Source organism: Muntiacus reevesi, chromosome 16, assembly GCF_963930625.1.
Source record: "Muntiacus reevesi chromosome 16, mMunRee1.1, whole genome shotgun sequence".
Lineage (NCBI taxonomy): Eukaryota > Metazoa > Chordata > Mammalia > Artiodactyla > Cervidae > Muntiacus > Muntiacus reevesi.
The window spans coordinates 34,180,434-34,197,247 of NC_089264.1; the positions used below are offsets into that span (position 1 = coordinate 34,180,434).

A 16,814-nucleotide genomic window follows, 5' to 3' on the forward strand; every position below is an offset into this window, starting at 1 on the left:
ACTACAGAAACACACAGTGTTTGGGTTGGTTAAAAAAAAAAGTGTAGTTTGTGATGGAAGTTGTTATCAACTTCAGTGATTATAACTGCAAAATATTTTATGTTCAAGGTAACCACAAAGAAAAAAACTTATAATCAATATACAAAAGATAAAGAGAAGAGATCCAAAGCAATTCACTTCCCAAAATTATCAGATAACAAAAAGAGCAAGAGAGGAAGAGGGGAACAAAAAATGCAAACCAAACAAGACAATGAAAAAAATAGCAATGTTAAGTCTTCACCTATCAATACTTTAAATGTAAATAGATTGAACTCTCCAATTAAAAAGGCATAGTATGGCAAATAGGTTAAAAAACAAAATCCACCTATATGCTGTGTAAAAGGATTCACATTGGATATAAGGACACACAAGAGGCAGAAAATGAAGGGGTAGAAAAATGTAGTCCATGAAAATGATGACAAGAAAATGGTCCAAGAAAGTAAGTATGGCTGTGCTTATATCAGGAAAAAAAATGTAAACTTTAGGTCAAAAACTATGTTTAAGACAAAGAACATTATAATGATAAAATGGTCAATCTAATGGGAAGGTTTAACAGTTATATATATACCCAACATCAGAGAACTTAAATATATCAAGCAAATATTTACACATGTGAAGGAGAAAAGTGACAACAGCACAATAGTTTTCAGTAGTGGATAGAACATCCAGACAGAAAATTAATGAACAGCTACCTGGGAGAACACTATATACCAAATGGGCCTAATAGGCTTATTCAGGACTTTCAACCCAACAACAAAAGAGTACACATTCTTAACTGCACACACAACATTCCCCAGAAGAGATCACATCTTAGGTCACAAAGCAATCTTAACAAGTCAAGATTGAAACCATCTCAAGTATCTTTTTTGACTTCAGTTGAATGAAACTAGAAATCAGTAGCAGCAAGAAAATGGGAAAATTCACAAATGCGTGGAAACTAGTATGTGTAAACTAAACAACTTATTCTTGAAGATCCATTGAGCCAAAAAGAAAATAGAGAAGTTTAGAAGGCATCTCAAAGAGAAACAAACAAACAAACAAAAAAACACAGCATACCAAGATTATGGAATACTACAAAACCAATATTAAGAGAAAAATTTATAGTGATAAATGCCTGCATTACAAAAGAAACAAGAATTTCTCAAACAACCTAACTTTACAGCTCAAGGAACAAGAAAAAGAAGAACACATTAAGCCCAAAGGTAATAGAAGGAAAAGAAGTAATAAAGACTAGAACAGAAATAAATCAAGCACAAAACAGAAAAAAAAATTTTTTATCACTGTAAGTTTTTTGAGATTTTTTTCTTTTTTAAAAAATTTATTTATTTTTAATTGAAGGATAATTGCTTATAGTATTGCACTGGTTTCTATCAAACATCAGCATAAATCAGCTGAGAAGTTTTTAAAATCAATAGGACCTTAACCAGATTTACTGAGAAAAATGAAAACTCAATATCAGAAGTAAAGATGAGACGTTACAGTGGATGCCTTAAAAATAAATTGATTATAAGGATTATTTTGACCACCTGTGTGTCAAAAAATTGCATAAGCTGAAAGAAATGAATAAATTCCTAGAAACATACAGCCTACCAGAACTGAATCAAGAAGCAATAAAAAACCAGAACAGACACATAAATAAGTAGATTGAATCAGTAATCAAATACCTTCCAGCAACAAAAAAAAACAGGTACAGGAGAAGGTGCTCAGCATCACTAATCATCAGAGAAATGCAAATCAAAACTAAGATAAGTGGGATGTGGACAAATATTGTATAATCTCACTTATATATGGAATCTAAAAAGATGAACTCATGAATGCAAGGAGTAGATCAGTGGTTGGCAGAAACTGGCAAAAGAGGGAATGGAGAGATGTTATTCAAGGGGTACAAAGTTTCAATTTTGTAAAGTAAGTTCTGGAAAGCTAATGTATAGCAGTATAACTGTTGTTTAAAATATGTATTGTATCCTTGAAATTTGCTAGGAGTATACATCTGAAGTGTTCTTATCACACATACAAAAACGGAATAAATAATTATGTGAGGAATGGATATGTTAATTAGTTTGATTTAATGCTCATTTCACAATGAATATGTATTTCAGAACATTAAATTGCCTACCTTTAAATACATGCAATTTTCATTTGTCATTTATACCTCATTAAAGCTGGAAAATAACGTAAGCAGAGATGACAACTAGACTTCCCATAGAACATTAACCTACGCACCCTGCAGTGTAAGAGCCGGGCAGTCTGTTCACAGAGCTGCCATTGGGATAAATTAGCTTCAGCTGTTCTCAGTTCTTGAGTCTTTGCATTCCTGGTATGACAAGAAATGAATGTCTAATTGATAGTTGGAAATATCTTGGAAGACATGCCCATTTGTTGGTCAGAGAGACACTTTGGAACATGGAGGCCAATAGGAAAATGATAGTTTCCTGAAACTCTTTCCCTAAAAAAGGGGAATGGATACCAGGCATGCCAAAACATCAGTTGTCTACTCTGGTGCTGTTGAGACAGAAAAGATTGAAACACTAATTATATTTTTAGAGTCTGGGATGGGATATGAGACACGTAACTAGCACAAGCAACAAGTGATCCAGGTTATATTGTTCATAGGAAGACAGGAATATGACATAAATATTCATAAATGTTCATAAATATGACAGGAAGATGGGTTGAAGGGCTTTGGATCGCAGGATTAGTGCAAATTTAATCTGTCATTGGAGGCAATGAAGACTTTTTAGGAAAGGAGTGACTCAGAGTCATAAATTATAAAAATTAATGTGACATTAGTATGAAGGTAAATTGAAGGAGAAGTGATTTCGAAAGTTTATTTTTAAAAATCAGTCTGTTTGATCATTGAACTACCATTGATTTATTTTTTATATTTTATTGAAGTAGAGTTGATCCACAATGCTGTTTTAATTTCTGCTATACAGCAAAATGATTTACATTATTTTCCATTATGCTTTATCACAAATTATTTAATATGGTTTCCTGTGCTATGCAATATGACCTTGTTGTTTATCCATCTTGTATGGATAAATACCCTACACTCCTTCCCCCTTGGAAACCACAAGTCTGTTCTCTTTATCTGTCAGTCTGTTTCTATTTCATAGATAAGTTCATTTGTGCCATATTTTAGATTTTACATGTAAGCGATATCATGCGGTAGTTTTCTCTTTCCAACTTATTTTGCTCAATATGGTAATCTCTAGGTCCATCCACACTGCTGCTAGTGATATTATTTCATATTTTTATAGCTGAGTAATATTCCACTGGGCTTTCCTGGTGGCTCAGTGCTAAAAAATCTGCCTGCAATGCAGGAGATGTGGGTTCATTCTCTGGATCAGGAAGATCCCCTGGAGAAGGAAATAGCAACCCACTCCAGTCTTCTTGCCTGGGAAATCCCATGGACAGTGGAGCCTTGTGGGCTGTAGTTCATGGGGTTGCAAAGAGTTGGTCTTGACTTAGTGACTGCTAAGTTGCTTCAGTCATGTCCGACTCTGTGGGATCCCAAAGATGGCAGCCCACCAGACTCCACCGTCCCTGGGATTCTCCAGGCAAGAACACTGGAGTGGGTTGCCATTTCCTTCTCCAATGCATGAAAGTGAAAAGTGAAAGTGAAGTTGCTCAGTCGTGTCCGACTCTTAGCGACCCCATGGACTGCAGCCCACCAGGCTCCTCCATCCATGGGATTTTCCAGGCAAGAGTACTGGAGTGGTGTGCCATTGCCTTCTCCAGACTTAGTGACTAAACTCCAACAAATATTCCACTGTACATATAAATATGCACATCTTCTTTATCCATTCATATGTCAGGGAACATTTAGGTCATTTCTATGTTTTGGCTATTATAAGTAGTGGTGCTATGGACATAGAGTTGTATGTATCTTTTTGAATTAACAGTTTTATTTGGATATATGCCTAGGAGTGGGATTGCTGGAATCTATGGCAACTCTATTTTAGTTTTTGAGGAGCCTCCAAACTGTTTTCAATAATAGCTACACCAACACACATTCCCACATTCCCCTTACAGTGTAGTAGGATTCCCTTTTCTCCACACCCCATCCAGCGTTTGTTATTTGTAGACTTTTTAATGATGGACATTCTGACCAGTGTGAGATTCTACATCATTGTAGTTTTCATTTGCATTTCCCTAATAATTAGCAATATTGAGCATCTTTTCATGTGACTGTTGGTCATCTGTATTTCTTCTTTGGAGACATGTCTATTTAGGTCTTCTGCCAATTTTTTTGATTGAGTTGTTTGGTTTTTTTGTTCTGTTGGTTTTCCCCAGTGACTCAGCAGTAAAGAATCTGCCTGCAGTGCAAGAGAAGCAGGAGATGCACGTTGAGTCTCTAGGTTCGGAAGATCCCCGGAGGAGGGCATGGCAACCCATGCCAGTATACTTGCCAGGAAAATCTCATGGACAGAGAAGGCTGACGGGCTGCAGTCCATAGGGTGGCAAAGAGTTGGGCATGGCTGAAATGTGTTGGAGCACAACACAGAGTTGTATGAGCTGTTTGCATATTTTGAAAATTAACCACTTGTCAATCACATTAGTTGCAAATATCTACTCCCAGGCCATAGGCTGTCTTTTTTTTGTTGTTTATGATTTCTTTTGCTGTGCAAAAGCTTAAAAATTTGATTAGGTCCCACTTATTTTTGCTTTTATTTCTGTTGTCTTGGAATACTGACCATAGAAAATACTGATGCAGTTTATGTCCAATAATGTTTTGCCTGTCTTCTCTTTGGAGAGTTTTATGGTGTCATGCCTTATATTTAAGTCTTTAAGCCATTTTGAATGATTTTTATGTATTCTGTAAGGATGTGTTCTAACTTCATTAATTTGCATGTGACTAACTTTCCCAATACCACTTGTTGAAGAAACCGTCTTTTTCCCGTTGTCTCCTTTGTCAAATTTCAGTTGACCATAGCTGTGTGGGTTTACTTCTGGGCTCTCTGTTCTGTTCTATTGACCCATATGTCTATATTTGTGCCAATACCATGCTGTTTTGATTACTGTAGTTTTGTAGTATAATCTGAAGTCTGGGAGCATTATGACTCTTACTTTGTCATTTTTCCTCAGGATTGCTTTGGCAATTCTGAGTCTTTCATGATGCCATATAAATGTTAAGATTATTTGTTCTAGTTCTGTGAAAAATATCATGGGTAATTTAATAGGGATCACATTAAATCTGTAGATTGCTTTGGGTAGCATGGCCATTTAAACAGTATTAATTCTTTCAGTCCAAGACCATGGGACATCTTTCCATTTGTTTATATTATCTTCAATTTCCTTTATTGCTGTTTTGTAGTTCTCAGCATATAAGTCTTTTACCTTTTTGATGAGGTTTATTCCTAAGAATTTTTTTTATGCAATGTTAAAAGAATTTCTAATTCAAAAGAACTTTGATGCAAAATTAAAAGAATTTTTTGATGCAATTAAAATTGATGTTTATATTCCTTTTCTGATATTTCATTGTTAGTATAAAGAAATGCAGCTAATTTCTTTGTTAATCTTGTACCTGCTACTTTTCTGAATTCTTTATCAGTTCTAGTTGGTTTTGTATGGAGTCTTTATGTTATATATATGTAGTATTATATCATCTGCATATCATGACAATTTTATCTCTTCCCTACCAATTTGAATGCCTTTTATTTCTTCTTCTTTGATTGCCATGGCTAGGACTTCCAGTACTATGTTGAATAGAGCACCCTTGTCTTGTTTCAAATTTTAGTGGGAAGGCTTTCAGCTTTTCACCATTGAGTTTTACACTGACCATGAATTTGTCATAAATAGCTTTTATTTTGTTGAGGTATATTCCCTCTATACCAGCTTTCCTAAGGGTTTTTATCATGAATGAATATTGAATTTTATCAAATATTTTTTCTGTATCTATTGAGATGATCATATGGTTTTTGGTTTTTTCTTCTTTTTTTAATTAATTTATTTTTTTTTTTCAGTGGGTTTTGTCATACATTGACATGAATCAGCCATAGAGTCACACGTATTCCCCATCCTGATCCCCCCTCCCACCTCCCTCTCCACCCAACCCCTCTGGGTCCTCCCAGTGCTGGTTTTTGTTTTTTTGTTGTTGATGGAGTGTATCACATTGATGGATTTGTGTATATTGAATGATCCTTGTGACTCTGGGATGAATCCAATTAAGAGCACTATGTATGATCTTTTTATGTGTTGTTAGATTCCATTTGCTAATATTTTTTGAGAATTTTTGCTTATATATTCATCAAAGAGATCGGCCTTTAATTTTCTTTTTTGGTGGTATCTTTGTTTGGTTTGGCATCAGGTTAATGATGTCTTCATAGAATGTCTGTGGGAGTGTTCCTTCCCCTTAAATATTTTGGAAGAGTTTGAGAAGGATCTGGTTTTTCTTTGTATTTTTGGTCAAATTTGCCTGCAAAGCTATGTGATCCTGGACTTTTTTTGTAAGGAGTTTTTAAGTTACAGATTCTGTTTCACTACCAGTGATTGGTCTGTTCAGGTTATCTATTTCTTCTTGATTCAGTTTTGGTATATTTCTAGAAATGTGTCCATTTTTTCTAAGTTATGTAATTTTTGGCATATAATTGTTGATAGTATCCTATTATGTTTGGGGGGATTGGTTGGTTGGTTGTATTTCTGTGGTAGCAGTTGTGATTTCTCCTCTTTCCATTTCTCATTTTATTCATTTGGGTCTTTGCTCTTTTCTTCTTGGTGAGCCTGGCCAGAGGGTTATCAATTTTGTTTGCTGTTTCAAAGAACCAACTCATGGTTGTATTGATTTTTTATTTTTCTGTTTTTTTAATCTCTATTCTATTAACATGTATTTCCTCTTGATCTTTATTATTTCCTTCCTTCTGCTTGACTTTAAGTTTTGTTTTCTTTTCCTAATTGTTTTAGGTGGTGGATGATGTTGGATTAGTTGTTTATTTGAGATTTTTCTTGTTTCTTGAAGGCCTGTATTGCTATGAACTTCCCTCTAAGAATTTATTTTGCTACATCCCATAGAATTTTTAGATGCTTATGTTTTCATTGTCATTTGCATCAAGATATTTTTTAATTTCTTCTTTCATGTCATCATTGATCCATTGGGTATTTTCATTTTTTTTGTAGTTTGCTGTTAAGTGTCTATGTAATCATTTTTTCTCATTTCTTTTTCTGTGGTCAATTTCTAGTTTCATGCCATTGTGATCAGAAAAGATGCTTGAAATAATTTCTGTACTCTTAAATTTGTTGAGACTTGTTTTGTGCCCTAATATGTGATCAATCCTAGATAATATACTGTGTGCACTTAAAAAAAGCCTGTCTTCTGCTTTTTTTGAATGCAATATCCTGAAAATATCAATTAAGTCTAATTTGAGCTACCATTTATTAAATACCTACTATGTTATAGGCAGTATTCTGTGAACTAGAGCTGTAGGTTTAATTTAAAAAAAAAATCTCTGCCCTCATAGAGTTTGCCGCTTTAGTAAGGGGACACAAACAGTAAACAATTAAGGAGATTAATATGGTATTTGATGATATAGTCTGTGAGGAAAATTAAACCATGATGAGGACTTGAGATTAATAGTGTATGAGAGGAGAGAAGGAAGGTGAAGTCACTATTTTCTATAGAGACTTGAGGGAGACCTCTCTGAGGTGTGTGGAGATCACAGTGATTTGGTGGAGTAAGTCATGTATATAGGTATGAGGAAGAAGAGCATCCCAGGCAGAAAGACCAGCAAATAAAAAAGGCTTGAGTCTGGCCTGTGCTTGGTCACTTATGACAGCAGATTCAAATCCCTGTGCAAATCAGTAAAAAAGTTAAAACTTCTTCAAGTCAAGACTGTGAAGCAAGAAAACATGGTGGACTAACTTAACAAAGAAATGCACAGATATTGAGAATAGATCTGAAATCTCCAGCACGATATATGGACACACAAACCAATCTTAAACCATGAGGCACTGTAACAGAAATAAAGCAAGTTGTGAGTAACTGGGGAGAGCTGTTTTTGATGAGATTATTACAAAAAGCTTCTCTAGAAGAGGTAACAGAGTGAAAGGAAGAGAAAACTATAATGGATTGTAATGATACAATCACACATCCAGATTCTAATGTTTAGAAGAAAGAAAGCATTAGTCACTCAGTAGTGTCTGACTCTTTGTGAACCCATGGACTGTATCCCACCAGGCTCCTCTGTCCATGAGGTTTTCCAGACAAGAGTACTTGAGTCAGTTGCCATTTCATTCTCCAGGGGATCTTTCCCATCCAGGGACTGAACTCAGATCTCCTGCATTGCAGCCAGATTCTTTACTGTGTCAGCCACCAGCGAAGTCCAGATTCTAATGTTTCGTGATGTTTCAATCTTTAATTTAACCATCCCTTGCTATATTCATTCTCATTCCTTTTTCTTTAATTAGAAATGACTGGCTGCCATTCTCTGTAAAGCAATTTTCAAGATACTTAAAAGACAGTTAAGGTTGTACCTGTGCATATAAGCAATGAGTTCAAAATATATCTGAAACTTTATTACTTCTCATCTCCTCCATTTATATTTCCCTGCTCCAAGCCCAAGAACTACAGATTTCTTCCCAAACATTTATATAATGAAAATCTGTTAAATGCTATTTTAATTCAATTTGTTCCATTTATTTATGTGAAGATAACGTCATACTGCTTTTGAGTTTTAATAAAACATCTTGTTCATTTGTTATAGTCAGTCAAATTAACATTCATTTTGCAGATACAGATGAATTAAAGAGGAGATGTTTATGGTATGTAAGGAGTGGTCTGCAATCTGCCAATGACATTTATTGCATTCTGGTTGTGTACAAAGTAGCAGTGTTCTTTGTATCTCTTTCCTGAAGGAGGCCTTAGGCTTTGGCTATTAAAACACCCACTTGTAATCATATCAGCATTGCTGTCTATCCTCTGATCTCCAAGTCACTAAATTCAACCAAATCACTTGTTGTGGTTTGACCCCAGCTTACCATCTGCACTTCTCTGATGACTGCCTGTCATTATAGTAGCTTATTTGCCACCTGCCCTCACTCATCATTATATTATCCAAGTAATAAAAAATGTATTATTATCTGATTCTCAATATCATGGAGATTCATCACATTTCTTTAGTGGTTGGAAATTAATACTAAAGGGAAGGGAAATGTATGAGTTGGCATTTTTCTCTTTGTTCATTCAAAAAATGTATATAAAATATAAAGTCCATGGAGTAGCAAAGAGTCAGACACGACTGGGCAACTTTCACTTTCAATAAGAGTGTAGCCAGGGAAGCCACTTTAAATGAGGTTGTTAAAGCAGGCATCTCTGAAGGGATGACATACGAGCTGAAGACCGCCCATGCTAAAGAAATGGTGGAGAGGCATTCCAGGGAGAGGGAACATGAGGGGCAAATGCTTGACGGCATGAAGGGTCTTAGAGTATTTGAAGGTTGAAAAAGAAGGCCACTATGGCTGAGGCATAGTAAGGAGGGGGCAAGTGGTGTGAGTGAGGTTAGAGAAGTATGGGCAGGCTAGAACTTGCAGGACTATGTAGATAAGGTTAAAAAGTTTGGATTTTATTCCAGGAGTAATAAGACACTGCTTGTGGAGTGACCTCATTTGATTTATGTACGTAAAGCTTGTAGAAGGCAGGATGAAGTAATTTAGGTGAACAATGATGGCTATAACTGAGGTGGCCACGTACATAGAAGTGAATTAATCCCAGTTTGCTTTGGAGAGTGCTGAGTGGACCTGATGGTAGGGTTGATGGTGGGAGGTACGGGAAAGGAAGGCATCGAGGTCAATACCTAAGACCTTGGCTTAAGTCACAGGGTACCATTTGATAATCTGGCAAAGACACTCAGGACTGACATAATATGTTTTTGCTGATAAATCAAAAGCTCAGGTTTGGACATACTAAATTTAGATGCTTATTAGACATCAAGATGGAGTTGCCAAGTAGACATTTAGAAATAAGTAGCTTAGTAGAAATGTCAAAGATAGTAATACAAATTTAGAAGTCACTAGATATTGGTTGTATTAAAAGCAGTTAAAGTGTTCTGAGATCATTGTATCATTTGGGAAGAGACTTCTCTACATCAACCCTTGAGTCACTCCAATTTCATTCAACTATTTATTCAACACTTATTTATTGAGCTCCAGCTATATGAGGCACTTTCAGTGGCATGCACTTTTAATAATAAGTATGAAAGACCCTAATAGGTGGCTCAGACAGTAAAGAATCTGCCTGCTATGTGGGAGACTCAGGTTTGATCCCTGGGTGGGGTAGATCCCCTGGAGAAGGAAATGGCAGCCCACTCCAGTATTCTTGCCTGGAGAATTCCATGAACAGAGGAGCTTGGCAGAATATACAGTCCATGGGGTCACAAAGAGTCAGACACCACTGAGAGACTGAAACACACACAAGAGAAAGACAAATTATTTGCTTTCACAGAATTTCTATTTAGTAGAAGAATGGCTCCGATGGTAAAGAATCTACCTGAAATGCAGGAGACCCTGGTTCAATTCCTGGGTTGGGACGATCGCCTGGAGAAGGAAATGGCAACCCACTCAAGTATTTTTGCCTGGAGAATTCCATGGACAGAGGAGCCTGGCAGGCTATAGTCCATGGGTCGCAAAGAGTCGGACACAACTGACTGACTAATACACACACACAAAACAAACCAATAACTAGTAGATATGTAACTTTATTGTATAAAGGAGAAGCAGAATCCAAAGAGATCATGTGAAGTTAGTCAGTGAGTTAGGCAACTTTTTTCCCCTACCAGTGATGATGTGGCAGCTATTAGATATAGTCATCTGGGTCACATGTTGCTAAGAACCTGAGTAAGATGGAGACCAAACTGTGAATGTTTTCAGTACTTTCTGTGGAGTAGTGACCACTTAAAAAATAAAAACAAAAATAAAAAAATAGAATAACAACAACAACAACAACAAAACAGATTTGGGGGCATCAAAGCTAAAGACGTAGAGATCATGAAAACAGCTATTTTGGAGGAATGGGTTATAAAGGAAAGAAAAAAACTTGGGACCACCACTAATGGAAGAAGTAAGATTAAGGAAGTGAGTTTTGTTTGATTATTTAGGATAATTACAGAGCCTGCCTGTGATTATGGGAATTGTCTAATAGAGAGGGTGTGGGAGGGTAGAATTGGAAAAGTGATTTCCTTGAGAAGATGAGAGGAGATAGTATTGAGGGTGGCATTAAGGGAGTGGTTGATTAGTACCAGAATCTTCTATTGTAACTGGAGGAATGGAGAGTGACTTGTAAATTTGATAGGGAGTCGGGGGGAAGGGTGATGAGAACTTTCTCTGATGCTAAAATGGAAGAAAAGGGGTTTGAGAAGAGACGAGGAGACATGAAATATCATCTTGGAGAGCGGAAACCTTACTAAAGAAATATAGCAGGATTGCTGTGAAGATTTCTGTTAATACATTTAGCATGACAGTCAACCAATTCAATTATTTTTTTCCCAGCCACTTTCAGTTGCTCCCTTCTCAACACAGAGAAGGCATATCACTGGATTCTTCCTTTTATGAGATAAATGCAGTGATTAAAGACCAGAGGAAGGAAATGAAAGGCATTAGAAAAGGAATGAAAGGTCCTGAAGTATAAGCTGATTAGGAGGGAATTAAAAACAAGAGGAATGCATAAAGGATTGCAAAAAATTAGAGAGGGATATTGTTCATTGATTTGGTTTACTCATTCACTACAATTGAGCTTCTGCTATGTGCCAGACTGTACGGGGCCCTGTGAATATATTCGGAAGCGATAGGATATAGATCTCACATTGTGCGTGATATAGGTCTGCTCATGGAGTAGGGTGAGATGGATAGTGAGGAATTGAAACCACTCGGTATTACAGTCATACATTGCTGAGCGCAGTGAAGAAATGGAGAGCGTCAGCAGTGCGCAGAGCAGTGGTGACACAGATGGCGTGTTCAGGAGGGCGTGCTCCGCAGTGAACCCTAAACAGGCCTGGATGAAGCGCTGGCGCACACTGCGAGTATCTGCGGTCAGTGGGCTCGGCTGAGGGAACAGCAACTGTGTTTGTATTTTTTAATGTCATTAGTAGGTGAATGGTAAGGCCAACAAAGCCGTGACAAACAAGGTATTTTTTTCTTTCCCTATTGTGTTTTAAAGTGGTGTTTTCATGATACCAAAGTGACACAGCAGGTTTAAACAATTGATTGTTGCTCAGAGTCATTAGAATGGGCAGTCAGTTCAGTCAGAAGTCTCATTCAAGCAGTGGAAATGTTTAAAATAAATATAAATATACCCTGTGTAATACATTTGTATCTAATTTGTCATTCCATCCTCCAGTGACCAGCATTGGAATGCCACACATAATAGGGCTCAGTTAATATTTGAGAGAATTTCCATGCACACATATAGTTTAATAGTTACAAACAAAAACATTCCCCCTTCAAACCTTTGCAAAGAAGTTCTTCTAAGGAGAGAGTTTAAACACAAACCTGAGGTTCCTTCCCTTTGCCCCGAGAATTGGGGATTAGCTTTAAAAGCCATGTTTTTTAAATGTAGATACAGTTTATGTACCATACAGTTCACTTGTTTACAGTATGCAGTTTCTTGAGTTTTAGCATGTTTACAAAGTTGTACAACCATTACCATTACCTAATTCCAGAACATTTTTGTCACTCCCAAGACCCTGACAGCCGCCAATCTACTTCCTGTTGCTATTTCCCTGTTCTGGACATTTCATATATGTGGAATCACGCAGTATGTCTGTCGTTTTGCGTTTGACTTCTTTCACTTGGCATGTTGTTTTCATGATATTATTAGCAGATATTAGTGCTTTATTCTGTTTTATAGCTGGACAATATTCCATTGTGTGAATATCCCATTTTTTAAAAAATCTGATCATCAGTTGATAAGACATTTGGGCTATATACATTTATGGACTGTTATGAATAATGCTACTGTTAGCACTCATGTAATAAGTTTTGTGTGGACATATGTTTTTAATTCTCAGGTATATGCCTACAAGTATAAGTGGCTTTTTAAAAGCACAACTTTAAAAAGGCTTAATCTTTAAACTGTTTCTCATAATACATTACCGAGTTTCCACACTATATCTGTTTTAAAGCAATAAACTAAGTTATTAGCGTTATTGATTTAAGCTACTAGTTGAATTACTTAATTTTTCTCTAGAAATCTGAGTAACACTACCCTGCAGGGAATGTTGCCCGTATTTGGTAGCTCACTGCCACTGCTTGGGAGCCCACACCTCTGCAGCATTCTGAGCGTGCTCTGGGAATGCAGCTCTGAAGAGGACATGGCTTACCTTTTAGTCAATAAATGCTGTTTCCTGGAAGAACCACGAAATCTTGAAATTTAAGACTAGATAGAATTCTCGGAACACATCTAATCAATCCCTTTGTTTTATAGATCTTTAAACTGAGGGAGAGATCCAAGAGGTTAAAATGCTTGCCTGGCTTCCTAGAGATGGTTAGTTTGAGAACTAGGATGAGAAGGCAGATCTCTTGACTCTGCATTTTGTGCTGTGACTACTAAACTTCACAATGACTCTGTTGTCTGAATTTGAAGTCATAAAACAAAAAATGAAAGAATTTATGTAGGTGGCATTTTCAGTTAAAAGTTTACTGAAAGCACTTTCAGAGTCTTTTAGGGGAAAGCTGACTCTCAGCTTTATATTTATTAATTCACAGGGACAGGGAGGCAAAATAAGGGTGATACCATCACTTTTAAAGGGGATACCGTCTCTTCTAGTTTATGCACAAGGAAGAAAAAATTGTAGGCATTATAAACCAAACAGACGTAAACAAAGGTCAGTTATTCCTATTCTCTTACCAGTCAGCGTTTTTTCTTCTCATCACAGTCTAACATTTATGTACTAGTCGTTTAAAAAGAGGTATAAGGATTATACCTAATTATATTTTCCAAGTGTAGCCAAATTACACAACAGATTATGCAGTTAATAACTTGGACCTTTTAAATATCATTCTGGTTATAGTTTATTCCTCTCACAGTGAGTCAGAAACGGGAATGGGTTCATTCACTATTTCCAGTAAACAGCTTCTCACCAGCAGGTGTTGTGACTGATGGGAATGGGTAGGACTGGAAGGCTCACTTATTTGGAGATCTCAGAAATGTACCCTTGATCCACACATAGGGCTGTGCACGAGGCCACAGGCAGCTGAGTGTGTTGGCAGCACTGCAGTGACACCCCCCCACACACACCCCTCTCCAGCTCACAAGAGGCTCTGGTCTCCTCTGAGTCTGGGGATACTGCTCCCTACCGCAAAGCAGAGAACAGGCGCCATGTACAGACCTGTGGCCCAGGCCCCACCCTCTGTGTGATTTTGGTCACATCACCTCAGGATCCACATCTCTCACTTGTAAAATGGGGGGAGGATAGCTGAGCACTGGTTCTTTAAGAATTGTCTTGGCTTTAAAATGCTGTGATTCTACAACCTACTCTTTTAAGATACTGAGTATATTGGATGATAAGTAGTATCTATAGGTGATAAGAGCTCAGGCGTTAAAAGTAATTCGAAACCATCTTTGAATCCTGTGTGACATGAGGCAATTTACTTAACTTCTGTACACTTTTATTGTGTAATGTTAATAGTTCAAAGGGGAATAATGATAATACAATACAATTATAGTACTTAACTCATAGACTGTTGAGGTGGAAATGGTATTATAAATGCAAAGTCTTTAGCACTGTGCCTGATATATCCTATAATTTAGTAGTTATTTATTAGTAGTGAGTAGTGTTATTATTTCCTTTAGGAATGTTTTATACTAATAATATACTACTTTCTTTAGAAACAAAATAATTCCAGCAAATTTTAGTAACATTGCAAGGTATGTAGACTGTAGTTTTGTTTAAAAGATGATGATCTTAAAAAAGGATGATGATTAATTAACCATGAGACGAACTTGAAAAAAAAACTCATTATTTAAGTGATTGAATGGTAAGCATGATGGGAAAAGAAATGAGATGCTGAGGTAAAGGTTATGGAGCAAGTACAAGAAATCTGACCTATTCTTAGCATTGTTGTCAAAAATCATCTTCCTTTTACATATTTTTGTTCTTTTTTAATCTAGAGATAGAATCATCTATGGAAAATTTACTAAACTTAATGGCTATTCAGAAGTGAATCCCTGTATTATTTTTTAAAACAACAAGATTATTCTTTTCATGTAATATGTAGAAATAAATAGTAAATCTATCCAACTCCAAGTAAGCTGCCACCCATAATCTCTGCTCTTATTTTTGCATGTACTATATTGGCATGAACCAAGGACTTAGAAGTTTAATTATTTTGTAAACAGATACTCTGATATTTTTTCTCAGGATATTGATATTGTCACTATTCAGTAGCAGTTTGCAAAACAATATGAAGGAATTTGTTTTATTATAAAATATTTATAGAATCATAACCCATTTGTGAAATACTTGGAAAAAGATGAAAATGCAAAGTTTGGTGTTGATGTCTTGGAAAATTACTCTTTAGTTCTCCAAAGGAGAAGTGAGCTGTCTGTGAATATATAAGTGACATGATATATCATCTTAGAATATATATGTCCTATAGGTGCCATACTGATTCTGTCACTGTCTTATGTTACTTCACTGTTGTATGTGATGAAGAAAAGAAATGTTTTGGCTTCTCACTACAATCTCACTAGATTCTGGTGTGAACAACTCAATCCAGAAATGATTTTCGCTATATTGTAATTTCTGATTAGGGTGGTGTTCTTCAGTCGCTAATGTTTCTTTCATACTTCTTTTATAGGAGGCCAATTGTAAGAACATCCTTCTAACAAAAGATTTTGAAAGAGACGCACAAAAGCCATCTCCAAAAACCAAGGTAGGCTATCTCTGCTCTTTAGGCAGAAACATTTAGGAAGACTCTTTATCTTGTGTTTCCATGTTTTGTCGCTTGTATTTCCCTCAGCACCACCACCCCATCTTCTTTGGACCTAGTGGTCTTAAGTATAGCATATACTTTATATACTTTATATGTTATATTTACTGTGTAATCCAGGATTATAGTCATCCAAAAATGCTCAACACACTTATTATTTAACAGTGATATTTTAATTTTTGTATTACCCACTTTTTTTTTGTATTTTACATTGATGTATGGTTGATTTACAATGTTGTGTCAGTTTCGAATGTGCAGCAAAGTGATTCAGTTGTACCTATACGTACATCTATTACCTTGCAGATTGTTTTCCCATATAGATTATTATAGAGTGCTGAGTAGCGTTCCCTGTACTATATAGCAGGTCATGGTTGATTATCTATTGTATGTATAGCAGTGTGTATATGTTAACCCCAACCTCCTTATCCTCATCCCTACCTTTCCCCTTTGGTAGCCATAATTTGTTTTCTAAGTCTGTGAGTCTGTTTGTGTTTTGTAAATAAAATTCATTTGTGTCATTTAGATACCACACATAAGTGATATCATGTATTATTTGCCTTTCTCTTGTATGACTTACTTGACTTAGTATGATAAGCTCCAAATCCATCCGTGTGCGGCAAATGGCAATATTTCATTCTTTTTTATGACTAATATTCTGCTGTATGTGTGTGTGTATACATACACACACCACATCTTCTTTATTCATTCCCCTGTCAGTGAACATTTAGGCTGTTTTTATGTCTTGGCTGTTGTAAATTGGGGTGCATGTATCTTTTTGAATTATGATTTTCTCCAGACATATGCCCAGGAATGGGATTGCTGAATCATATGATAGGTCTATGTTTAGTTTTTTGAGG

General features: G+C 36.2%; 1 protein-coding gene across 5 annotated transcripts in view; it reads left to right on the forward strand.

Moving 5' to 3' along the window:
- FAM13A (family with sequence similarity 13 member A) overlaps positions 1-16,814 on the forward strand; it is a 298,485-nt gene that overhangs the window by 111,553 nt on the left and 170,118 nt on the right. For 4 of the 5 annotated variants that reach the window (XM_065907141.1, XM_065907137.1, XM_065907138.1 and 1 more), the window contains one exon: positions 15,826-15,900. The exons of the other annotated variant lie outside the window; for it this stretch is intronic. In XM_065907141.1, the coding sequence (XP_065763213.1) occupies positions 15,826-15,900 (75 nt within the window). The remainder of the gene's footprint in view (positions 1-15,825; positions 15,901-16,814) is intronic. 5 annotated transcript variants of the gene reach the window in all.